Source organism: Carcharhinus amblyrhynchos, chromosome 4, assembly GCF_965287045.1.
Source record: "Carcharhinus amblyrhynchos chromosome 4, sCarAmb.v2.hapA, whole genome shotgun sequence".
Classification (NCBI taxonomy): Eukaryota; Metazoa; Chordata; class Chondrichthyes; order Carcharhiniformes; family Carcharhinidae; genus Carcharhinus; species Carcharhinus amblyrhynchos.
The window spans coordinates 46,996,691-47,024,449 of NC_137327.1; the positions used below are offsets into that span (position 1 = coordinate 46,996,691).

The following is a 27,759-nucleotide window of genomic DNA, read 5'->3' on the forward strand; positions in this document are numbered from 1 at the left end:
CTCCTTTATTCAAAAAGGAAGAAAGAATGAAAGTGGGAAACTATAGACCAGTTAGCTTAATATCTGTCATAGGGAAAATGAAGAAGCTATTATTAAATATGTTATAGCAGGCATTGGATAATTCAAAGTAAACAGTCAGAGTCAGCATGATTTTGTGAAAGAGAAATCACGTTTCACCAATTTATTGGCATTATTTGAACACGTAATACGTACTGTTGATAATGCTACAATCCGAGTTGATGGTACTGCTGACACTAGGCTCAATAGATTGTAACTTTTATTTTTCGTTTAGTGATGTGGATTGACCAAGTCGGAAGACTGCTGGTTGACATTTACATGAAGAATAAAACATTCATTCAACTAGAAACGATTAACTATAAATGCATTCTCACTGTAATTTCACAGATACATACAAATCTATAAATTACACAAGTTAGAAGATATCTTGTACTTTAATGTTCTCAGTAAGTAAACAGTCCATGTGAACCGATTTGACAAAATGTGGTCAGACACACCACCCTCTGAAACCAAGTGACAGATGCCAACCAATTCAACTTCTGTGGATTCCTCATCAAATCTACTTCTGCAGTGTGAGCCAAGTAGTCTCACTGGAATTCTGACTTCCACACAAGTGTTTTTAATCACTGCTCTCGAAGAACACACTTTGAAATCTTCTTGCACCTGAGACTTTCTCTCAGATGACTTCACTAAGTATCCATATCCAGGATTTCAAACTCTCCTTTCTCTGACTTGGATTGCCATCTGAATTCAAACTCCCATACAATCTCTCAGGTACTCAGCCATAGTGACTGAACACCATGCTTCATGCGTTGTATTAAGATGTCACCAGTCTTAGGACTCCTTTAAATGAATGGCTTCTCGGTAGCCAACTTCTCCAGATTGTCACCTTGGGCTTCTGTCTATAACTGGGAGCCTCTTTCCCTCCCTCTCTTTAACTTTAGTGAACAGTACCTTGTTGAGATTCTAGTTCTTTTTTCCCTTTGACTTAAATGTTCCTGGGGCGACCTTTTTCTTCCCCTGGTTTCTAGGACTATATTCTTTAGCTTCTGGAACTTGCTTTCACTCCACACTCAATTGTCCTGGCAGTTTCTGTGAGAACTGCTTTCTTATCAGGTACCTGGTTCCAACAGAACCCAAATGCTTGTACTCTTCAGTGTGGACTTTTGGTTGCTAAGCAACAGCTCAGCATTTTTACTTCTCAATTTGATATTATTGCATAATCTCTTAATCAAGCACAATTTAAAATGAAAGCAAAAATCAAAGATGTGCAGGCACCTTTGCTTAACATGAAGCTAAGTAAAGTTTTAACCCTTTCATGATCCACAAATATAGGAACACAAATTAAGCTTAAACTTTATTCCTAATGTCCACAAATACAAATATCAATCATTCAAACTAGTTCTATTCCCTAACAACACAGGGGAACCAATGGACGTAGTAGATTGATAAAGTTACTGTGGGGAAATAAAATTCATGGTATGGGGGGTACCAAATGCAGATCAGGCATAATTGAGTTATTTTCTAGTTGGCAGGATGTGATAAGTGGTGTGCCACAGGGATCAGTGCTGGGACCTCAACCCTTTACAATTTGTATCATTAATGATATGGTTGCTAAATTTGCTGATAACACAAAGCGAGGCAGGAAAGTAAGTTCCAAAAAGGACATAAGGAGACTACAAAATGACACAGATAGGTTAGATGAATAGCAAGTATTAAAACCCATGCCCGAACCTCCAAGGTGTTTTGTGAAGTTAGCCAGTTCCTAAGTTTTACGTCGATTTTGGCATTGGTCGGCATAGGATGTTTCACTCCGGGTATAATCAAGTGAACCACTAGGAAGCTTTTATCAAACAAGGTTTATTTAAGATGCATTTGGAATATAACCAAAAAAACTAGCATAACTGTTACCAATTACAGGACTTAAACATAATGCGTTAAATCTTAATAGTTAGCTATTTTGTTATTCCAATTTAAAGCAATACCCAATGGACATGTGCTGTTTTCAGAATTAGTTAGCACTAATGCCAATATGGTCATGTGATGCTAGATTTTCAGCTTTCTACCACTTCTAGACAGATATCCGGACAGTAATCTTTAGAGAAGGATATATCCTCAAGACAGCAAAACTTTAGAGAGGTAAACCCAGTCTCGAGCAACTTCCAGTCTTCAGATTTCAGAGACAGGAAAGGATATGTCTCTCTCTGCAGCTTCTCAAAACAGCATCATCCAGACAACAGAATCTTTAACTTCAGAGAGGGGGAAAAACACTGCTGTTTCTAAAAAAAAGACGAAAATTGGACTTCCCAATGAAGCATAGCTGTCCCCAGTCTTATGGCATTTGCTGTCAATCACTCCTAATCAAGCTGTACTCTGCAATTCTGGGGGAATATTAAAACCACAGAACACTGCATTAGTTTAGATTAAAATAAACATTATGTCAATTATACTGCTTCAGTAACGAAAAAAGGACACCAGCTGCAGACAACATGGTGTCAATAAAATCCCAAGGACTGAAAACATCCTGCAGAGAAACATGATTTAAATACATTTCTTAAAGACACACTATTGTCACACAAGGACCTGATGGAGTATAATGTGGGTAAATGTGAGGTTGTCCATTTTGGAAGGGCAAATAGGAAAAAAGGCATATTATCTAAATGGCAAGAGATTGCAGAGCTCTGCAATGTGTAGGATCTGGGTGTCCGAGTGCAATATTTGCAAAACATTAGTATGTAAGTGCAGCAAATAACATTCTAGTTATTGTCTTTTTGCATGAGGAATTGATTACAAGAAAAGGGAGGTTATGTTTCAGTTATGCAGGACATTGAAGAGACCATATCTGGAGTAGTCTTGCTTAAGGAAGTCTAATATACATGGGAAGCAGTTCAGAGAAGGTTTACTGGATTAATATCTGGAAAGGTTGGCTTCTCTTATGAGGAAAGAATAGATAGGCTAGGCTTGTTTTCCCTGGAGTTCATAGTAGTAAGAGGTGTCTTGATTGAAATATGATCGTGATGGGACTTGACAGAATGGGCGTGGAAAGGATGTTTCCTCTTATGGGAGAATCTGGAACTAGGAGTCCTGTTTTACAAACTAAAGGGTGGCCCACTTAAGACAGGAGATGAGGATTTTTTTCTCAGAAGGTCATGAGACTTTGGAATTATCTTCAAATTATCTTCAGAGTCTTTGAATGTCTTTAAGACAGAGGTAGATAAATTACCAGTAAATGAGGGGATGAAAGTTTATTCAGGGTAAGCATGACACGGAGTTGATAAAATTAAATCAGCCATGATGTTATTGAATGATGGAGAAGGTATTAGGGGTCTAGTAGCCTATTCTTGTCCCTAATTTGAATATTCAAATGTTAAGAACTGCAGAAACCTGCCACCGATATCAACACTATTAAATGCAAATCCCAGTTTTTTTGGTCCAATTTTCTCCCCAATTCTTGGTTTTCCTAAATATGGTTAGTCATGGTTCCACAGGCACAAGCCCTCTAGTATTTCAACCAAATGTAATTTTGATCTATTTGTATTATCTTGGTCAGGAATTAAATATGACTATCTTGGACATTGCTAAGTTCATCCTGGGAGAAAGACTGTAGGGAATTCCGAATGAGACTAGTCTTGTCAGCTTCTCATTAATTCCCCAGTATCTGAAGGCCAAAATATCAAGCTGGCTGTTTTTATCCACTGACTGAGGTAATCTGCTTGCTGTAGTGTAAATGAGCTTTGAGTAGCTCAGTCTTTAAAGCAATTAAGGGTGAAATTACTCTTTAGAAATAGTGAAAATTTGACTCCCACAGTGAAAGGTTAAGATGAATAATGTGGATGGATTTAGAGAAGGCTAGGTAAATATAAGGGGGAAAAGGGGATTGAAGGTTTTATTGAAAGCGTTAGAGGAAGATGTTACAGTAGAGCGTAAATGGTAGAATTGACTGGTTAGACAGAGTAGTCTGTTTCTGCTCTATATACATTATATGTAATTCTGTACAAACTGTTTGTATCCTCCCAACTTCTTTTACCATTAACTTTTCAAGATTAAACAGACTGTGAAACTGGTTGCTAGTTCATCCTTGCTTTTTTGTGTTATTAGTGGAGACCAGTTTTATTCGCACTTGAACAGTGTGTTGGAGCCGATAAGGGAGCGAGCTATCTTGGATATGGTATTATGTAATGAGGCGGGTAGAATTAGGGACCTTGTGGTGAAGGATCCTCTTGGGGAGAGTGATCATTGTATGGTGGAGTTTGTGGTGCAGATGGAGGAGGAGAAAGTGGGTTCCCGGACACGCGTCCTTTGTTTGAACAGAGGGGAGTACGGTAGGATGAGAGAAGAATTGGCGAATGTGGACTGGGGGAGCGCGTTGGAAGGTAGGTCTGCTGAGGAGCAGTGGAGGATCTTTAAGGAGATCTTTGTTGGTGCTCAGCAGAAATTTATTCCAATGGTCAAAAAGGACCGTAGGAGGTGAGGTAATAAGCCGTGGATAACGAAGGAGGTGAAGGAAAGTGTTAAATTAAAAGTGGAGGCGTTTAGAGTAGCTAAGAGTAGTGGGCGAGAAGAGGATTGGGAGAGGTTTAAATGTCAACAAAGAGTGACAAAGAGTTTGATAAAGAAGGGTGGGAGAAACTATGAAGCTGGGCTAGCGCTTAATATAAAAAAGGATAGCAAGAGTTTTTATAAATATATAAAAAGGAAGAGGCTGGCTAGGGTGAACATTGGACCCTTAGAGGATGAGAAGGGGGACTTAGTGGTAGGGGATGGGGAAATGGCTGAGGTCTTGAATAACTTTTTTGTTTCGGTCTTCACGGAGGAGGACGTGAATACTTTGCCGGGTGTTAGAGATGGAAGGGTGGTGGGACTGGAGGGTCTCAATGACATTATTGTTACTAGAGAGGCGGTGCTCGACAGACTGGAGGGACTGATTGTGGACAAGTCCCCAGGACCGGATGGAATGCATCCGAGGGTTCTGAAAGAAATGGCGGAGGTGATAGTGGATGCCTTGGTGGTTATTTTCCAAACGTCGCTGGATTCCGGGGAAGTGCCGGAAGATTGGAAAACAGCTAATGTTACGCCGTTGTTTAAGAAGGATGCCAGGCAAAAGGCAGGGAATTATAGGCTGGTTAGTTTAACGTCTGTTGTAGGTAAAATGTTAGAATCCGTCATCAAGGAGGAAATAGCGAGGCAACTTGAGGGGAATTGCTTGATAGAGCAAACGCAGCACGCTTTCGTTAAGGGGAAGTCGTGTCTGACAAATTTACTGGAGTTCTATGAGGATGTGTCTAGGGCGGTGGATAGAGGAGAGCCGGTGGATGTGGTCTTTCTTGATTTTCAGAAGGCGTTTGACAAGGTACCTCACAGGAGGTTATTGCAGAAGCCCAGGGGACATGGAGTTGGGGGTAGGGTGTTAGCATGGATAGAGGATTGGTTGTCAAATAGGAGGCAGAGAGTGGGGGTCAATGGGTGCTATTCAGATTGGTGGATGGTGACTAGTGGAGTGCCCCAGGGGTCGGTGCTGGGGCTTCAGCTATTTACCATCTATATAGATGATCTGGAGGAGGGAACCGAGTGTATGGTGTCGAAATTTGCTGATGACACCAAGATTGGGGGAACGGCAAATTGCGCGGAGGGTGTGGAGAGTCTGCAGAAGGATCTAGATACACTGGGCGAATGGGCCAGGAACTGGCAAATGGAATTTAATGTTGGCAAGTGCGAGGTGGTCCACTTTGGTAGGAATAATGGTAGGAAGGATTATTACTTACGTGGCAAAAAACTGCAGCAGGCGACGGTGCAGAGGGACCTCGGGGTCCTTGTGCATGAGTCGCAAAAACCCAGCCTGCAGGTGCAGCAGGTGGTCAGGAAGGCTAATGGGATGCTAGCCTTCATAGCGAGGGGGATTGAATATAAAAGTAGGGAGGTCTTGCTGCAGCTGTATAGGGCATTGGTGAGGCCGCAGCTGGAGTACTGTGTGCAGTTTTGGTCGCCGTACTTACGCAAGGATATTTTGGTCTTGGAGGGAGTGCAGAGGAGGTTTACTAGGCTGATGCCGGAGTTGAAGGGGTTGAGCTATGAGGAGAGACTGAATAAACTAGGCTTGTTCTCGTTAGAGTTTAGAAGAAGGAGGGGAGATCTCATTGAGACACATAAGATGATGAATGGGATGGATAGGATGGAGGTGGAGAGACTCTTCCCGCTTAGAAAGGACAGTAGGACTAGGGGGCACAGCCTCAAGATAAAGGGGGGGCGGTTTAGAACGGAGTTGAGGAAGAACTTCTTCACTCAAAGGGTGGTGAATCTCTGGAATTCTCTGCCCGTTGAAGTGGTGGAGGCTACCTCGCTAAATATTTTTAAGATGCGGGTTGATGGGTTTTTGATAAGAGAGGGGATTAAGGGTTATGGGGAGAGGGCGGGAATGTGGAACTGAGCCACGACAGATCAGCCATGATCTTATTGAATGGCGGAGCAGGCTCGAAGGGCTAGATGGCCTACTCCTGCTCCTATTTCTTATGTTCTTATGTGTCATGTGGTCTCCAGGAATGTCCAACCTACATCCTGGCGTGACCATTCTTTATTTGAGAGCTTAGGAAGACTATGACAAAATGTATTTAAACTAATGGGCATTAACAGAATTGGGCTTATCTGTAATGTGCCCTGTGGCAGGAGGCATTAAATAGTTGTGAGCTGGGAATTCCTATGCCAACTTAAGGTGTCAAGTCTAATTGCAGCAACTATTAATTGTATTGGTTATTCAGCCAATAATATTAATCAAACTGGGAATTTCTTGGTCTGTATGGTTCAATATCACATAGCAATGCACATTGAATGCCTATTTGTTTATTAATTTTACATTTTGATAGCTTTTAAGGGGCATTTTGACAAATACATAAATAGGATGGGAATAGAGGGATATGGTCCCTGGGAGGGTAGAGAGTTTTAGTTCAGTTGGGCAGCGTGGTCAGTGCAGGCCTGGAGAGCTGAAGGGCCTGTTTGTGTGCTATACTTTTCTTTTGTAGTAAATAAAGTTGGAATATCATCAGAATTGTGTAGGAATGCTTTGTAAAACATGTCAGGACAAATTTATGAATGCATACTCATGAGGAGGAAGGTCTTGTGGTGTAGTGCTGGAGCCTAGATCAGAGGCTCTATGTTCAAGTCCAACTCCAGGATCTGGTGGCCATAGAAGACATGTGCATCTGGTCAAGCAGGTTGATTACTAGCCTGTAAATCCTTCCAACTGCCCAACGGCAGGCATTCAAGAACTGGAGAGTTCAGCCATACTGCAGAAGCCAGCAGCAAATCATTGTGTACTTTGCCAAGAATAATTATGAACGAATCCAATCAAAGTCCATGGTTGCCAACACCCCCTTGGGGTATGGTACCTTGAGGAGGAGACTCCACTGGGACTGCATGTCTGGAAGCATCTTGCAGTTTGCTTGCAATAATGAATTTGCCACTCCATGTGATAAAGTGGAGTGGTTGAGGCAAATGGTGTAGATGTATTTAAAGGAAGCTAGATAAGTATATGTGAGAAAAAGGAATATAAGATCATGTTGAAGTAGGGAAGAATGGAATAATGCATTGTGTCATCTTATACATAGGCTGATTGGTCTGTACATGTACTTTAAATTCTATGTACTACTTTGTCTAGAAGAACAGTAATTTTCTGGTATAAGATCCCAGAGGACAAGGCTCAATGTTTAAAGCGATCTTTCACAAATTGGCACTAATTTGACGTTACTTGAAAGAGTTGCTCATCTAATCAAATGATCTACAGAAATTTATATCATGCAAAAATTTTATAGTTTGTTCATTAGATTATGATATATATATATCTTTCTTGCCTATTAGTACCCAGAACTACTATGTAATCGCAGCAAAGCACAATGGATTGCATATGGCAAGACACTTTTTATTATTGGAGATGGTCAGATGTTCAGACATATTATCAACTTTCTGCGGTTCGACAAACTGCATATACCATCAGGATTCAAGTGAGAACATTACTTTATGTTTTAGCCATTGAATGCCGAGTAATGGATCAGCATAATAATAAATGTGTTTCAGTATTCTAAACAAAAAGTAACAAATCTAATGTTACGAATGTTTTGTCTGTTTGTTGGTTATAAGTCTGTATAAAGTCTCAATCTACCACATGAAGTAGCTTCAATATAACAATTGTTGATATCAGCCAGAGAAGCTAATGGGAATATGCTAGAGTGGTGTAGAAAGTGCTTAACACTATGCAGTTTTGTCTAGATAACACACAAGAACTTTTTTTTTACTGAGTAGGTGCTGACAGCAGTGAGGGGAGAGTCAGCACAACCTCCCAGATCCATAGGTTGTGAGGTGAGAGCAATCTACAAGAGGTTTATGAGACTGTGGAAGAGTGTCAAGCTGAGTTTGAATAAAATGTGCCCATTCAATGGCATGAATACAGCTTTTTAATTAATTTGTGGGATGTGAGCATTGCTGGCAAAGTCAGCATTTAATTTCCATCCCTAATTATCCTTGTGAAACTGCCTTCTTGAACTTCTGCATGTGGTGTATGTACATCCACGGTGCTGTTATGGAGGGATGTCAGGATTTTGACCAAGCAATAGTGAAGGAGCAGTGATAGATTTCCAAGTCAACATCATGTGTGACTTGGAGGGGAACTTGCAGACTTTGATGTTCCCATGGATCCCCTGCTCTTGTGCTCCCAGGTGATAAAGGTCTTCACTCTGAAAGAAGCCTTGGTAAGTTGTTGCAACTTATAGCTGTTACTTACATAGCTGCACTTTGCATTAATTAAGTACTCAGCCCAAGACAGTGTCACATCAAGAGTGCTGTTTGCAAAGCATTGACTCTAACCCTGACATCTGAACGCTGCCTTGTCAAAAAAGTTGGAATTCAATTTATGGCCTGACTTACAGCACATTGCCTCACAGATGTTGGGGTGCTTTTCCCAAAAAATTCTAATGTTTCAAAAGTCTGAAATTCGGAGTGTTCCAAATACTTGTAGACATAAAATCCACTTCAGAATCAGTTAGCATAAACACACTTACAGGAGTGCCAGTCTTCAAGCCTTTTAACATCTCTGAACAGAGATAGAGAACCCTGTCTTCTGATTCTCAGACTGTAATCTCCAGAGAAAGACCTGTCTTCCAAAAGCAGATCTCCAGAGAGAGAGGGACAAAAAACCTTTTGCAGACTTTTGGAGAGAGAGATACAGAGTTGCTAGCAGATCTCAGACTTCAATTCCCAGAGAGAGAAGGAGAGACAAGAAGGTAGCTGCTCCTTTTAAATTTGAACAGCAGCTGCTTTCTTGTCTCTCTGTAAGCCTAGCTCTGACCATTCGCAGACTCTTTTTTTTTTGTCAGTCTAATTAAACACAACTCTGAAACCCCAAGACACAACCCAAAAAAACCCACATTCATTCAGATATAAGTAAACACCCCATTAACTAGGTGCACTTATTTTTCTGCATACTCAACATGTGTCTGCAGATTGCAGACAAATCGGCACCATTTAAACAGAGTTGAATCTTAAAGTTTCACAAAAAAATACACTTCTTAAAGGCATAGTACTGTCACACTTAGCATTTTTGCCATTCTCTGTACTTTTTCCAACTTCACTTCACTATTTTACAGAGAAGAGTATCTAATAAAGTCATGCTAGTGTCTTAAAAAGTTGGATTTTAATTTCTTATGAAATTTGGATTTTAACATTTAGTATTCTGTTAGTAACCTAATAGTCTTACGCCATAGGACCCATGTGCCTAATTGAGCTTGTTCATCAGTATACACTCTTCATGTGGTTGTTTGAGAATCCTTTGGGTGCCACACTTGAAAATTCATATGATATACAGGAATTTCATCTTGAAAGCGTACAAAGGGATCCAACAACCTTTAAATGAAATAACTCTTTGATCACCTATAGGAACATAGAGGGATAAAGCACAGGATCTGTCTTGTTTGCCAAACTTATATCTGTTCCTATTTAGATCTTTGGCTGTTCTTACAGGAGGCTGTGACTTGGGGCTTGAGAGGACTTAAATGGCATGCTTCATGTTCCTTAGTGGACAAAGCTGTCTGCCTCCTCACTAATCCATAATGATCTACAAAGGGTTATATTACATGTAACATGACAGAAAGGTAGATGGGTGAGGAAGGACATATCCTTTCATTGATAACCAATCTTCACCTAAGAAAAGAAAGTTTAAAGCAACAGATACGGTAAAGACTATAGGACATGATAACATTTCATGCTATAGTACTGAAGACACATGACCTAAAACTAGTTGCACTCCTAGCAAAGATGTTTCTTTACAGCTACAATCCTGGCATCTCCCAGAAAATGAGGCTAAGTTCCCAGCTATGTCCTGTCCGAAAAAAGTAAGGTCAAGTCTAATCCAGTCAATTGTCCGTGTCTTGATGAAGAATTCAGTGCATGCATTGGAAAAATAGCCACCAACTATTAGCTGACTAACAATACCAGCATGAAAAAATAATAAACTGACTCAAGACAAAAATATTTATCAATGAGGCATGTATCATTGACTCAATAGCTTCCATCTCTGGTGTCTCCAATACACCGTTGGCATCTCATGGAAAGACAAAGTCAGCCATGAAGTAGTCCTTTCCAGGGCAAACATGCCAAGCATACTAGCACCAGTCAAGCAAAGAAAGCTTTGCTGCCTTGGACATGTGCATTGGTTGGCAGATGGTCACATCTTCAAGGATATTTGTTATGGGAAGATAGCTTATGCCAAGAGCATCCAAAATTCAGATTCAAGGATAATATCAAAAGACATCAACATCAATCAAGATGAGTAGGAATTTTAGCTGACATTAGATGCTGATGTTAACACTAGCTGTGGGCAAAAATTGGGCACCACAGGAACATATGGTTCAGAAACCCCAAAGTAGATGCTCAGCCCTGAAAATATGGTATTAGTAACATTCAGTGTTCATCCCCACCATTAATAAGTGACAATTTTGTATTTGGCACTTGTGGCAGGCTTTGTTTTTCGAGAATTGGCTTGTTCAGCCACCAAAAGAAGTGCAGCGCATAACCTCACCAAAGTTCTGAGGCTGAATTTCAGTTGCAACAATGTAAACAGTCTATTCTCGGTAATCAGAAAAGTGATGGAAAGTGTCCTTGGCAATACCTTTCAAGTGACATGCAAGAATCTGCTCAGTTTGGTTTCCCACCAATGGCATGCAGCATTTGTTTAAACATGCAGAAAAAAGTTAATTCCAGAGATGAGATGGGATTAATATTCCTTTACAGTAAGACAGCATTTCATCAAGTGTGGAAATCGGGGAGCCAAAATAAAAATTAAGTTCACTAGTTGGAGGGTTGGAGTTATACCTACTGAAAGAAAGATGATTGTGATTGTTGGGGTCCAATCACCTCCATCCCAGGATATCATTGCAGGAGTTTGTCAGAATAGTGCCCTAGGCTGACCAATCTTCTTGCTTCATTAATGGCGTTCCTGCCATAAAAGGTCAGAAGTGGAGATGTTCACTGCCCAGTGTTCAGTACCATTTGCAACTGATTAGGTAATGAAGAAGTCTGTGTCCTCATGCAGAAAGACCTGGATAATATTCAGGTTTGGGCTGGTATGTTGCATTAATGTTATTTGAGACTGAAGTGCCAGACAGTGACCACCTATAAGAGGAGAGAGTCTAACCATCCTGCTTTGGCATTCAACCTTGTTACCATTGTTATATCCACCCACATCAACATCCTGGGAGTTACCATTGACCAGAAACTTAACAGGACCGGAAGTACTGTCTCTACAAGAGCAGATCAGAGGCTGGGATCTCTGTGGTGAGTAATGCACCTCTAGTATTCCCAAACTCTGTCCACCATCCATAAGGCAGAAGTCATAAATATGAGGGCATGCTCTTCACTTCCTTCGATGTGTGGAACTGCAACGACATTGAAGAAATTCAGTACCATTCCAAATAAAGCTGCCTGCTGGACTGACAATGAGGAGCAGCATAGTGGCTCTGTTGTTAGCACTGCTGCCTCAGCGCCAGGGACCCGGGTTCAATTCCTGGCTTGGGTACTGTTTGTGTGGAGTTTGCATGTTCTCCCTGTGTCTGCATGGGTTTTCTCCAAGTGCCCTAGCTTCCTCCCTCAGTCCAAAGATGTGCTGGTTAGGTACATTGACCATGCTAAATTCTCCCTCAGTGTACCCAAACAGGCACTGGAGTATGGCGACTGGGGGATTTTCACAGTAACTTTATTGCAGTGTTAATGTAAGCCTACTTGTGACTAATAAATATAACTGAAATCATCCATTATACTCATTCCCTCCATCACTGGTGCATCCTTTTGTACTTTCTTTCGGATGCACTGCAGTAAGACATCAAGGCGGCTTTGATAGGATATCTATGACACCAAGGGCCACATAGGAACATCACCGTCTACAAATTTTGCTCGAAGTCGCACACCATCCTGACTTAGAGATATATAGCCATTATGCATTGTCACTGTGTTAAAGTCCTGGAACTCTTTACCTAATGGCAATGTGGATGGATGTACTTACACCATACAGACTGCAGTCGTTCAAATTCTCAAATGCCCAAATGTATGAACATGTAAAATAAACTAAAGCAAATTCATCAGATCAGTCATAGTCACAGGATCTATGTTATTTTCGTTCATAGTTGGTTATGAAATGAAAGAGAGCCTTGCATTTATATAGCATTTTTTTTTATCACCACCAGAAGTCTCAAAGCAGATAGTCACTGTTCTAGTGTAGGGAATGCCATGCCACAGCCAATTTGCAAACATCAAATTCCTACAAATTCCTACAAACTGCAATGTGATAATGACCAGATAATCTGTTTATATGATTCTGATTGATAAAAATTGGTTACAACAAGGAATAACTCCCCTCCTGTTCTTCAAAATAGTGTGATGGGATCATTTGTACCTGCCTTAGCAGGCAGATGGGGTTTTATTTTAACATCTTATCCAAAAGATGGCACCACTGATTCAATGCTTGCACTGGAGTTTTAGCCTTGTTTTTTGTGCTTTGGCCCTGGAGCAGAACTTGAACCAGGAGCCTTGTGACAAAGAAGAAAGAACACAATTAGCTGTAAGCTGTGTGCTAGTCATACATTCTCATTTAGAGAGGGAATTAGTAGAAGGGCATATTCATATCTAATACAGAAGTTTGATTTGATTTATTGTTGTCTCGTATTAGCATACAGTGAAAAGTATTGCTTCTTATGTGCTATACAGAGCATACTGTTCATAGAGAAGAAAATGAGAGAGTGCAGAATGGAGTGTTACAACCATAGCTAGGGTGTAGAGAAAGATCAACTTTCAAAGGTGTGATGGCAGCAGGGTAGAAGCAGTTCTTGTGTCAGTTGGTACATGACCCCAAACTTTTGTATCCTTTTCCCGATGAAAGAAGGTGGGAGAGAGAATGTCAGGGGTGCGTGGGGTCCTTAATTATGCTGGCTGCTTTGCCAAGGCAACGGGCAGTATAGACAGAGTCAGTGGATGGGAAGCTGGTTTGTATGATGGATTAGGCTACATTCATGACCTTTTGTAGTTTCTTCCGCTCTTAGGCAGAGCAGAAGCCATATCAAGCTGTGATACGACCAGAAAGAATGCTTTCTATGGCGCATCTGTAAAAGTTGATGTGAGTTGTAGCTGACATGCCAAATTTCTTTAGTCTTCTGAGAAAGTAGAGGCGTTGGTGGACTTTCTTAACTATAATGTTGGCATGGGGGGATCAGGACAGGTTGGTGATCTGGAAATCTGACTTAAAAACTTGAAGCTCTCGACCCTTTTTACTTCGTCCCCATGATGTTCCATGATACATGACATGTATATTACATATGTATACAAATTTCACAGAACACATTAAAATTAATTCATTTTATTGTAAGTTACAATCTGCCATTTTACTTTACGCAAAATATATTTTGCTGAAATATCAAATTGACTGTTTTGAGTGAATTCCCTTGATCGCCTCATAGTGGGAGTGGGAACAGTAGTGACCTTCACAACTTGTATGCATGTCAAAATGGCTGACTATTTCAGCAGATCATCATTGACCATAAAGTAGTACCTACACCATAATGAAATGATTTGCATTGTGTATTCTGTGTGTTCCTGAGCTGTTCTCCTTTTCTGCTGTATCTCAATGTATCAGCCAACAGCCATTTGTTGAAAATTTCCTTTGTGATATTCATTTGTTTCACTGTGGTGATAGTTACAAATCTTCCTGTTCATTTAACCCACTCTTTTTATAACTTAGCATTTTATTTTAGATTAGGTTTTGATTTGTCTCAGGAATATTGAATAAGTTTGAAATGAAGTCTTGATGTAGAAAGTTTTTCATTTTTTTACTAGTTATTTTTACTTTAGGAGGATGAAATAGTCAGTTTTCTGTTAGTTTTTTTCTTCATTCAGTTCTACAACAAAAGCAAAAAAATACACCAACAATGGGCTTAATTTTCATTTTTGGATCCCCGATCCTACCATTATGGTCAGACAGCAGAATCAAGAGGGTGATTTTTGAGAAGCACCCAATGTAGCCTTCCAGCAATGATGCATAACAGACAGGAATAGGAGTAAACCACTCAACCCTTTGAGGCTGCTCTGCACATCAACAGCCTCACTGCTAGGGGTAAGAGCTGCCATGTAAGCCGGTGAAAGATGAGGTAGCTCAAGATGGAAATATCCTGTGAAAAATTCAACTTTAAAAACCAACAGAAAAATGGCCACAGCTTTGTAACCACTATTGTGGAGGAGGAATGGTTGTACTGGGTGGCCTTCCATTGTAATTCATCAATTCTGTCTGACATAAAAAACGGGGCAATGGACTAGGCAGTCTGAGTAAGTATTTAGTATATTAGCATCTTTATTGCAGCGGACGTTCTTTTTGATTATTGTTTGAAGTGATGCAATTTTAAGAAACAATTTCTTACAGTCTAATTTTGAAATATCTAATGTGCTTTATATAGGATTAATGAAATGACAAAACCAGCATTACTTTATGAAACAATGGTCTAAATATTGCAATAATTGCAAAAATAGCTCAAGTCATTCATAACAATCCTGTAATTGTTCTGTATATCCATTTAAAAATTGCAGAGAATGGCCATTACTTTGCCAAGAAATAGAAGAGTGTAAAATTCCTGCACTTTCTGAAGCCTTGCGCCAATGTGAGCTCTACAGGTATAAATAGTAAAAGCAATTTTAATTGCATGGAAAAATTATAGTGGAATAATGTACGATTACTTTTTAAAATATAGAAAACCAGTAGAATTTGCAGCTCTTCCCACTGTTTGTATTACATATTTTTTGAACAGCCTATTTTGAACTTTGCCTATTAATAGATTTGTCTGGTTTATCTGAAAGTATCTGTCTTACTGCACTGGAGCTAAATCTAGCATCTGTTTTTCATTTCTCCTTTGAATTCAATCATAGGAACATAGAATTAGGAGCAGGAATATTCAGCCCTTCGAGCCTGCTCTGCTATTCAATAAGGTCATGGCTAATCTGGTTGTAGTCTCAGCTCCACTTTGCCACCTGCTCCCTATAACTCTTGAGTGTTGTTTATCAAAAATCTGTCTAACTATGTTGAATAAATTAAACAGAGAATCTGGTAAACTGGTGATGACTATAATCTCTCCCTCAATGTCAACAAAATGAAGGAAATAGTCATTGACCTCAGGAAACGTAGTGGAGGACATGCTCCTGTCTATATCAATGCAGACAAAGTGGAAATGGTTGAGAGCTTCAAGTTTCTAGGTGTCCAGATCAACGACAACCTGTCCTGGTCCCTTCATATCACGCTATAGTTAAGAATGCCCATCAATGCCTCTACTTTCTCAGGTGGTTAAGGAAATTTGGTGTGTCCTCCATGACTCTCACCAACTTTTACAGATGCACCATAGTAAACATTTTTTTGGTCGTATGGCCCCTGCTCTGACAGGAAACTAGAAAGGGTCGTGAGCGAAGAAGCCCAGTCTATCTTGCAAACCAGTTTCCTATCCATTGACTCTGTCTACACTTCCTGTTGTCTCAGAAAAGCGGCCAGCATAATCAAGGACCCCATGCAACTCGGGCCTACTCTTTTCCACCACCTTCCATTAGGAAAAGGATATAAAAATCTGAGGTCATGTACCAACCAACATATGAACAGCTTCTTCCCTGCCGCCATCAGACTTTTGAATGGACCTAGCTTGTACTAAATTGATCTTTCTCAATACCCTAGCTATGACTGTAGCACTGCATTCTGCACCCTTCCCTTCTCTATGTACAGTATTCTTTGGCTGTATAGCGTGCAAGAAACAATACGTTTCACTGTATATTAATACATGTGACAATAATAAATCAAATAAATGGCCCAGCTTCCTCTGTTTTCTGGGAAAGAGAATTCCGCATATTAGTGAGCCTTTGAGTGAAAAAAGTTCTGCTTATCTCTTATTTAAACGATAGTCTCGTGTTTTGAAACAGTGTCGCCGATCCTAGTGTCTTTCACAAGTGGAAACATCGTCCTAATATCTACCCTATCAAATATCTATAGGATCTTGTTTGTTTCAATAAAATCACCTTTCATTTTTTTTAAATTTCAATGATTATAGGCCCAACCAGTTCAGCTTTTCTGTACAAAATAAGGCCCTCATTTTCCAGCCATTGACCGGGTGAACTTCTCTGTACTGCTTCTAACACAAATATGTATTTTTTTCAAATGAGATGACCAAAACTATACATGGTACTTCAAGATTAGGGTCTCGCCAAGGCCCTGTATAGCTGCAGTAAAATTTCTTTACTTTTATATTCCGTTCCCCTTGCAATAAAAATCAATATTCCATTTGCCTTCCTAATCATTGCAGAAACACTAGCCTTTTACAATTTATGTACTGGCTTACTGATATTTTGTGATTTAAGTAGATGTTCATGCACCATTAGACTGTTGGCTAAATGTGGCTTATTAGTCAATGGTATTCATTACCTTTCTGATGTGAAACTTCTAGTTTCAACAAGGAAAACAGTTCCAAATCTTGTTTAATGAGATGAGCCATTTTATACTGGAGACAATATTTGGTAATAAACCTCATCTTTTGGAGTTTGTTAAAATCTAGAAATGTGAAATACGTGTTCAATATTGTTGTTTTCAAACTTCCCACATTTCCTTATTAAGTTCTTTGGACATAAATTGAGGCTTTATAACAACTGCTGGTTGTCATAGAACTGTCATCTCCTTTGTTCTGTTGAATACAAGAATAATGTATGTTGTGTGTCTTTTGATATTGTTATTTTGTCAGAAAGTAGCAATTATTTTTACTTAATGCTGGCATTGTTCATGATGAAATAGTGGCTGAAAATATCCATTAGCTTTGTGCATTTAATAGCATGATTAGAACTATAGAACATTACAGCACAGAAACAGGCCTTTTGGCCCTTCTTAGCTGTGCCAAACCATTTTTCTGCCTAGTCCCACTGACCTACACCTGGACCATATCCCTCCACACCCCTCTCATCCATGTACCTGTCCAAGTTTTTCTTAAATGATAAAAGTGAGCCAGCATTTACCACTTCATCTGGCAGCTCATTCCACACTCCCACCACTCTGTATGAAGAACCGCAGCCCCCCCCTAATTTTCCCTTTTAAGCTTTTCCCCCTTCACCCTTAACCCATGTCCTCTTTTTTTTTCTCCCCTAGCCTTAGATGATCTGGAGGAGGGAACCGAGTGCAGGGTGTCGAAATTTGCTGATGACACCAAGATTGGGGGAAAGGCAAATTGTGCGGAGGGTGTGGAGAGTCTGCAGAAGGATCTAGATAGACTGGGCGAATGGGCCAGGAAATGGCAAATGGAATTTAATGTTGGCAAGTGTGAGGTGGTCCACTTTGGTAGGAAGAATGGTAGGAAGGATTATTACTTACGTGGCGAAAAACTGCAGCAGGTGACGGTGCAGAGGGACCTCGGGGTCCTTGTGCATGAGTCGCAAAAACCCAGCTTGCAGGTGCAGCAGGTGGTCAGGAAGGCGAATGGGATGCTGGCCTTCATAGCGAAGGGGATTGAATATAAAAGTAGGGAGGTCTTGCTGCAGCTGTATAGGGCATTGGTGAGGCCGCAGCTGGAGTACTGTGTGCAGTTTTGGGCGCCGCATCTGCGCAAGGATATTTTGGCCCTGGAGGGAGTGCAGAGGAGGTTTACTAGGCTGATACCAGAGTTGAGGGGATTGAGCTATGAGGAGAGGCTGAATAAACTAGGCTTGTACTCGTTAGAGTTTAGAAGAATGAGGGGAGATCTCATTGAGACGTATAAGATGATGAATGGGATGGATAGGATAGAGGTGGAGAGACTCTTCCCGCTCAAAAAAGACAGTAGGACTAGGGGGCACAGCCTCAAGATAAAGGGGAGGCGGTTTAGAACGGAGTTGAGGAGGAACTTCTTCACTCAAAGGGTGGTGAATCTCTGGAATTCTCTGCCCGTTGAAGTGGTGGAGGCTGCCTTGCTAAATATTTTTAAGAAGCGGGTTGATGGGTTCTTGATAAGAGAGGGGATTAAGGGTTATGGGGAGAGGGCGGGAAAGTGGAACTGAGCCACAACAGATCAGCCATGATCTTATTGAATGGCGGGGCAGGCTCGAAGGGCTAGATGGCCTACTCCTGCTCCTATTTCTTATGTTCTTATGTTCTTAGTGGAAAAAGCCTGCTTGCATTCACTCTATCTATACCCATCATAATTTTGTACACCTCTGTCAAATCTCCCCTCATTCTTCTACGCTGCAGGGAATAAAGTCCTAACCTATTCAACCTTTCTCTGTAACTCAATTTCTCAAGTCCCAGCAACATCCTTGTAAACCTTCTTTGCACTCTTTCAACCTTTATATTCTTCCTGTAATTCGGTGACCAAAACTGCACACAATACTCTAAATTCGGCCTCACCAATGTCTTATACAACCTCATCATAACATTCCAACTCTTTTACTCAATACTTTGATTTATAAAGGCCAATGTACCAAAAGCACTCTTTACGACGCAACTACCTGTGGTGCCACTTTTAGGGAATTATGTATCTGTACTCCCAGATCCCTCTGTTCTTCTACACTCCTCGGTGTCCTACCATTTACCTTGTATGTTCTACCTTGGAAGATCACATTGACTAGCTTCGGTGGGAAACCAATACATTTCCCAACAGCTGAAGTATACGCGGCCCAGCTCATGTCGCCAAATGTCTCGTTGAGTTCAATTGAGCCAATATACAGCCTTATACAATATATACTGCATGTATCATCATTGCCAATTTGATGCTGGAGATTATTGATAGCTTCACATAAGTAGGCTCCACAGTTACCTAAAATATATTATTTGATGCTGAAATCAACACGTGCATTGTAAAAGCTGTGACTGTTATAAGAACAAAAGAAACAGGAGCAGGAGTAGGCCATCTAGCCCTTCGAGCCTGCCGCGCCATTCAATAAGATCATGGCTGATCTGTCGTGGCTCAGTTCCACTTTCCCGCCCTCTCCCCATAACCCTTAATCCCCTCTCTTATCAAGAACCCATCAACCCGCTTCTTAAAAATATTTAGCGAGGCAGCCTCCACCACTTCAACGGGCAGAGAATTCCAGAGATTCACCACCCTTTGAGTGAAGAAGTTCCTCCTCAACTCCGTTCTAAACCGCCTCCCCTTTATCTTGAGGCTGTGCCCCCTAGTCCTACTGTCTTTTTTGAGCGGGAAGAGTCTCTCCACCTCTATCCTATCCATCCCATTCATCATCTTATACGTCTCAATGAGATGTCCCCTCATTCTTCTAAACTCTAACGAGTACAAGCCTAGTTTATTCAGCCTCTCCTCATAGCTCAATCCCCTCAACTCCGGTATCAGCCTAGTAAACCTCCTCTGCACTCCCTCCAGGGCCAAAATATCCTTGCGCAGATGCGGCGCCCAAAACTGCACACAGTACTCCAGCTGCGGCCTCACCAATGCCCTATACAGCTGCAGCAAGACCTCCCTACTTTTATATTCAATCCCCCTCGCTATGAAGGCCAGCATCCCATTCGCCTTCCTGACCACCTGCTGCACCTGCAAGCTGGGTTTTTGCGACTCATGCACAAGGACCCCGAGGTCCCTCTGCACCGTCGCCTGCTGCAGTTTTTCGCCACGTAAGTAATAGTCCTTCCTACCATTCTTCCTACCAAAGTGGACCACCTCACACTTGCCAACATTAAATTCCATTTGCCATTTCCTGGCCCATTCGCCCAGCCTATCTAGATCCTTCTGCAGACTCTCCACACCCTCCGCACAATTTGCCTTTCCCCCAATCTTGGTGTCATCAGCAAATTTCGACACCCTGCACTCGGTTCCCTCCTCCAGATCATCTATATAAATGGTAAATAGCTGAGGCCCCAGCACCGACCCCTGGGGCACCCCACTAGTCACCAACCGCCAATCCGAATAGCACCCATTGACCCCCACTCTCTGCCTCCTATTTGACAACCAATCCTCTATCCACGCTAACACCCTACCCCCAACTCCATGTCCCCTGACCTTCTGCAATAACCTCTTGTGAGGTACCTTGTCAAACGCCTTCTGAAAATCCAGAAAGACCACATCCACCGGCTCTCCTCTATCCACTGCCCTAGACACATCCTCATAGAACTCCAGTAAATTTGTCAGACACGACTTCCCTTTAATGAAACCGTGTTGCGTCCGCCCTATCAAGCAATTCCCTTCAAGATGCCTCGCAATTTCCTCCTTAATGACGGATTCTAACATTTTACCTACCACAGACGTTAAACTAACCGGCCTATAATTCCCCGCCTTTTGCCTGGCACCCTTCTTAAACAATGGCGTAACATTAGCCGTTTTCCAATCTTCCGGCACTTCCCCGGAATCCAGCGACGTCTGGAAAATAACCACCAAGGCATCCACTATAACCTCCGCCATTTCTTTCAGAACCCTCGGATGCATTCCATCCGGTCCTGGGGACTTGTCCACAATCAGCCCCTCCAGTCTGTCGAGCACCACCTCTCTAGTAACAGTAATGTCATTAAGACCCTCCAGTCCTACCACCTTTCCATCGCTAACACCCGGCAAATTATTCACGTCCTCCTCCGTGAAGACAGAAACAAAAAAGTTATTCAAGACCTTAGCCATATCCCCATCCCCTACCACTAGCTCCCCTTTCTCATCCTCTAAAGGACCAACGTTCACCCTAGCCAGCCTCTTCCTTTTTATATATTTATAAAAACTCTTGCTATCCTTTTTTATATTAAGTGCTAGCCCAGCCTCATAGCTTCTCCTACCCTCCTTTATCAACTTCTTTGTCAATCTTTGTTGACATTTAAACCTTTCCCAATCCTCTTCTCGCCCACTGCTCTTAGCTACTCTAAATTCCTCCGCTTTTAACACTTTCCTTCACCTCCTTCGTTATCCACGGCTTATTACCTCTCTTCCTACTGTCCTTTTTGACCATCGGAATAAATTTCTGCTGAGCACCAAGAAAGATCTCCTTAAAGATCCTCCACTGCTCCTCAGCAGACCTACCTTCCAACGCACTCCCCCAGTCCACATTTGCCAATTCTTCTCTCATCCTACCATACTCCCCTCTATTCAAACAAAGGACGCGTGTCCGGGAACCCACTTTCTCCTCCTCCATCTGCACCAGAAACTCCACCATACAATGATCACTCTCTCCAAGAGGATCCTTCACCGCAAGGTCCCTAATTCTACCCGCCTCATTACATAGCACCAGATCCAAGATAGCTCGCTCCCTCGTCGGCTCCAACACACACTGTTCAAGGAAATTATCCCAGCAGCATTCCAAGAACTCCTCCTCGAGCCCACCTCGTCCAACATGGGTCGACCAATCAATATGCAGATTGAAATCTCCCATAACTACTGCCGTCGCACTTATTTGCGTGTTAACAGCCCGCCCCACCTCCAGATCATTATTCGGGGGCCTATAGACGACACCCACCAGCGTCTTCCTCCCTTTGCTGTTCCTAATCTCCACCCACAACGATTCCACGTTCTGCTCTTTGGCTCCGATATCATCCCTTGCTACCACCTTGATACTATCCTTAATCAGCAGAGCTACGCCACCCCCTCTTTCCTCCTGCCTATCCTTCCTAAACACTTGATAGCCCTGTACATTCATCTCCCAGTCCCTGTCACCTTGCAGCCACGTCTCTGTAATGGCCACCAGATCGTATCCATTTGTGTCGATCTGCACCACCAGCTCATCCACTTTATTCCGAATGCTTCGTGCATTCAGATAAAGCGCTTTCATCCCAGCCTTCACCTGGACCCTATTTGCCGTAACGCCACCAATTGGGACATCCTTGGCCTCTTCCCTTACCTGTACCCTATCCTTAACTTTAGACCTCGTAGCGTCACCTACCCTCGCACCCTCCCCCCCCCAATTAGTTTAAAGCCCTGTCTACAGTCCTCTTTACTCGATTCGCCAACACTCTGGTCCCAGCACGATTCAGACCAACCCCATCCCGCCCGAACAAGTCCCACCTACCCCAATACTGGTGCCAATGCCCCATAAATTCGAACCCATTCCTCGCACACCAATCCCTGAGCCACCCATTCACTTCCTTTATCCTGTCAACCCTACGCCCGTCTGCACTCAGTTCAGGCAGTAGCCCAGAGACGACCACCTTGTCGGTTCTACTTTTTAATTCCATTCCCAGCTTCTCATACTCCCTCCCCAGATCCTCAGTCCGCACTTTGCCTACGTCGCCGGCACCCACATGTACTACAACGACCGGGTTCTCACCCTCCCACTCCAGGTTCCTCTGCAGCCCAGCTGCGACATCCTGTACCCGAGCACCAGGCAGACAACACACCCTTCTGTGCACTTTGTCATTGTGACAAAGGACAGTGTCAATACTCTTCACCCCACTATCTCCAATCACTACTACGTTCCTTTTCCCCTTCTCTTTGCCTATGTCCTGCTGCATCACTGTACCGTGTGCAGTTTGCTCACCAACCTCACCTGCCTCGTCCTCTTCCAGACTGGAAGCAAGAACCTCAAACCTGTTATGCAGATTAAGAGGCTGAGGCCTCCGCTCCTCACCCCCTTTCCTCCTCCCAGCAGCCCCCTTTTGTCCCTGACCCTTAGATTTAGCCAGTCTAGGGGCACCCTCTCTCCCCCTGATGAGCCTCAGTGTCTGTAGCTCAGAGGCCAGCTCATCCACCTTGAGCTGGAGCTCCTCCAGCAACCTGCACTTACTGCAGACATGGTCACTGGGAAGGACCCTGGGGTCCGCCAGTTCCCACATCATACAGAAACCACACATCACATGCCCCTCCATTATTCACTGTAATTTTTTATGGGGAAAAAATTTTTTTCCTTGTTTCTTGCTGTAGTAGTTTTGAAAAAAATTTTTTTTTTCCTTGTTTTTTTTCCAAACGAACTCACCTGGCCTTTTTCCTTCAAGCCCTTTTTGATATTAAGCCCTATTAACTCACTCTGCTTCCCACTCACTCCGCTGCCCGCTCAGACGCTGCCCGCTGTCTACACCAGGCCTCCTTTTAAACCTGGCGCTGATTTAAAGCAGGCTGGTCCACAAATGCCTTTTCACCACACCCTCAGAATTCTTAAAGCAGTAAATACAATAAATAAATGCTTTAAACAGTTCTACAAAGAGTAAAGTGCTTTAAACTTATTTTAAACAGGTTTTTAACAGGTAAAATCTTAGCTCTCTCTCTCTCTGCTCCAGCAAACAATGGAATTGTCCAATATGAATGTGGAATAAAAGAGCAACCTAACTGAGAATCCTAAATTATGAATCAACCACAGTGCATTTGTCTACAGCGGTGTGACCTAGGCAGGAGAAAAGGCTGAACAATTTTTACTTCCGCTATTTCTGGCACGTCCTGGCAGAACAAGGTCACCAATTTGATCTTAGAGTGTGTTAAGTCCATCAGCATACACTAATCCAATGACATCTGCACTGGCTCAGCAGTGTTTATCGGTGAATAATGGCCATATACCTAACGAACTTCTGTATAGTGAACTGGCTTCCTGGTCATCCATACCTCTGTTCAAGGACACTTACAAATGAGATAAGAAAATGGCAGACATTGACAGTGACAACTGAGAGACAGTTGCTGAAAACCATGACCTTTGGCAGTTGACTGGTTGGAGAGATGAGCAGAAACTCAAAGCTCACTGCCTGAGAAGGGAGCCCAGAGAAAGCAGAGAAAATGTTTGACCAGGATAGATCATCAGTTGACTAGGTGGTGAGAGTAGGAATAATGGGTGGTACTCTAAATGCATGATGTGACTTGTGGTGTCCCACACTTATCTATTTGTGGCCCCAACTATTCATCTAAATTGATAATGATTTAATTAATAAGTTAGAAAACCAAATATCCAAATTTGCCAGTTACACAAAGATCGGTACCTCTACCAGTATAGATTGATGAAATTGATTGGAGTTATTGATAGATTAACTGAACGTGCAGAACTGTGGTGCTTGAGTTTAAATATAGCCAAATGTGCGGTCATCCATTTAGGCCGAAAAGGATAGAATGGGATATTTTCTAATTGGAGGAAAAGCTTGTAACAGTTTTGGACTCCTGTGGAAGTCCACTAGTCACGGGCTACCATCCTGAGAGGACTGCTTTATGCCTCCACTCTGCCTTCTGCCAGTCAGCCAACCTTCTATCCATGCTAGTACCTTGCTTCTAACATCATGGGCTCTTATCTTATTCAGCAGCCTCCTGTGCAGTCCTTCTCAAAAGTTTTGTTGGAAATTCAAGTAGATAACGTCCACTGGCTCTCCTTTGCCTAACTTGCTTGTTACCTCCTCAAAGAAATGTAACGGGTTTGTCAGGCACATGTCCCCCCGATGAAACTGTGCTGACTTTGCCCTATTTTAACTTACACTTCCAAATATTCTGAAATTTTATCGTTAATAAAGGACTCAGGATTCTTATCAATGACCGAGGTCAGGCTAACTGGCCTGTAATTTTCTGAAATGAAAGAACTGAAGGCATTGCGGCTAAGTTTGCAAATGATACTAAGATAGGTGTAGGGACAGGTAGTATTGAGAAGGCTGCAGAAGGACTTGGACAGGTTAGGAAAGTAGGCAAAAAGTGGCAAATGGAATACAGTGTTGGAAAATGTGAGATACTGTACTTTGGTTGAAAAAATAGAGGCATATATTGAGGCATATAGAGAAAAAAATAGAGGTATAAGATAATGAAGGGGATGGATAGGGTAGAGGTAGAGAGATTCTTCCTGCTTAGAAAGGATAGCAGGACTAGAGGGCACAGCCTCAGGGTAAGGGGGGGGCGCAGTTTAGATCAGAGTTGAGGAGGAACTTGTTCACTCAAAGGGTGGTGAATCTCTGGAATTCTCTGCCCGTTGAAGTGGTGGAGGCTACCTTGTTAAATATATTTAAATCACGGGTAGGTTTTTGATAGACAGGGGAATTAAGGTTATGGGGAGAAAGTGGGAAAGTGGAACTGATCCACTTCGGATCAGCCATGATCTTATTGAATGGCGGGGCAGGCTCGAAGGGCTAGATGGCCTACTCCTGCTCCTATTTCTTATATTCTTATAAACTATTTTCTGAATGTGCAGAGGGACCTCGGGGTCCTTGTGCATGAGTCGCAAAAACCCAGCCTGCAGGTGCAGCAGGTGGTCAGGAAGGCGAATGGGATGCTGGCCTTCATAGCGAGGGGGATTGAATATAAAAGTAGGGAGGTCTTGCTGCAGCTGTATAGGGCATTGGTGAGGCCGCAGCTGGAGTACTGTGTGCAGTTTTGGGCGCCGCACCTGCGCAAGGATATTTTGGCCTTGGAGGGAGTGCAGAGGAGGTTTACTAGGCTGATACCGGAGTTGAGGGGGTTGAGCTATGAGGAGAGGCTGAATAAACTAGGCTTGTACTCGTTAGAGTTTAGAAGAATGAGGGGAGATCTCATTGAGACGTATAAGATGATGAATGGGATGGATAGGATAGAGGTGGAAAGACTCTTCCCGCTCAAAAAAGACAGTAGGACTAGGGGGCACAGCCTCAAGATAAAGGGGGGGCGGTTCAGAACGGAGTTGAGGAGGAACTTCTTCACTCAAAGGGTGGTGAATCTCTGGAATTCTCTGCCCGTTGAAGTGGTGGAGGCTGCCTCGCTAAATATTTTTAAGAAGCGGGTTGATGGGTTTTTGATAAGAGAGGGGATTAAGGGTTATGGGGAGAGGGCGGGAAAGTGGAACTGAGCCACGACAGATCAGCCATGATCTTATTGAATGGCGGGGCAGGCTCGAAGGGCCAGATGGCCTACTCCTGCTCCTATTTCTTATGTTCTTATGTTCTTATGAATGGGGAGAGAATTCAAAAATCGGAACCGCAGAGAGACTTAGGAATCCTAGTTCAAGATTCTCTTAAGGTTAATTTGCAGGTTGACTTGGTAGTTTTGTGTCCACAAGGTGGATACAAAACTGGCTTGGTCAAAGAAATCATGATGTGGATGTGCCGGCGTTGGACTGGACTAAACACAGTAAAAAGTCTGACAACACCAGGTTTTAGTACGGTTGGACTAAAACCTGGTGTTGTCAGACTTTTTACTTGGTCAAAGAAGACAGAGGGTAGCAGTGGAGGGGTGCGTTTCTGAATGGAGGGCTGTGACAAGTGGTGTTCTCGGGGATCAATGGTAGGACCTTTGCTGCTTCCAATATATATAAATGATTTGGAGGAAAATGTAACTGGATTGATTAAGTTTGTAGACGACACAATGGTTGGTGGATTTGTGGATAGCGATGACGACCATCAGAGGATACAGCAGGGTATAGATCAGTTTGGAGGCTTGGACAGAGAGATGGCAGATGGAGTTTAATCCAGACAAATGTGAGGTAATGCATTTTGCATCTAATACAGATAGGAAATATGCAATAAATGGTAGAACCCTTAGGAGTATTGATAGGCAAAGGGATCTGGGTGTACAGGTGCACGAGTCACTGAAAGTGGCAATGCAGGTGGAGAAGGTAGTCAAGAAGGCGTACGGCATGCTTGCCTTCATCAGCCGGGGTACTGAGTTTAAAAATTGGCAAGTCATGTTGACACTTTAGTGAGGCCGCACTTGGAATATAGTGTCCAATTCTGGTCGCCACACTACCAGAAGGATGTGGAGGCTTTGGAGAGGGTACAGAAAAGATTTACTGGGGTGTTGCTTGGTATGGAGAGCATTAGCCATGAGGAGAGGTTGGAGAAACTTGGTTTGTTCTTATTGGAGTGACGGGTTGAGGGGAGGTCTGATAGAAGTCTACAAGATTCTGAGAGGCATGGACAGAGTGGATAGTCAGAAGCTTTTTCCCAGGATAGAAGAGTCAATTACTAGGGGACATAGGTTTATGGTGCGAGGGGCAAGTTTTAAAAGAGATGTACGAGGCAGATTTTTTACACAAAATGTGATGAGTGCCTGGAACTCGTTGCCGGGGGAGGTAGTGGAAGCGGATGCGGTAGTAACTTTTGAGGGGCATCTTGACAAGTACACGAATAGATGGATATGGTCTCCGGAAGTGTAGGGGGGTTTAGTTAAATCAGGCAGCATGTTTGGTGCAGACTTGGAGAGCTGAAGGGCTTGTTCCTGTGCTGTAATTTTCTTTGTTCTTTGTTCGGACAAGGAAACCTGCATATTACCATCTGACATTACTCTCAGCTAATGAATCAGTATTCTTCTCTATTAAACACCACTTGGCGAAGCACTGAGGGTGGCAAGGGTCCAGAATGTACTTTGGGTGGGGGACTTCAAAATC

General features: G+C 42.5%; 1 protein-coding gene across 1 annotated transcript in view; it reads left to right on the forward strand.

The window, feature by feature from the left end:
• The window catches only part of LOC145342571 (BTB/POZ domain-containing protein KCTD19-like), a 108,132-nt gene that overhangs the window by 45,571 nt on the left and 34,802 nt on the right, over positions 1-27,759 (forward strand). The window contains exons 8-9 of the mRNA XM_080188126.1: positions 7,867-8,009; positions 15,124-15,207. Of these exons, the coding sequence (XP_080044252.1) occupies positions 7,867-8,009; positions 15,124-15,207 (227 nt within the window). The remainder of the gene's footprint in view (positions 1-7,866; positions 8,010-15,123; positions 15,208-27,759) is intronic.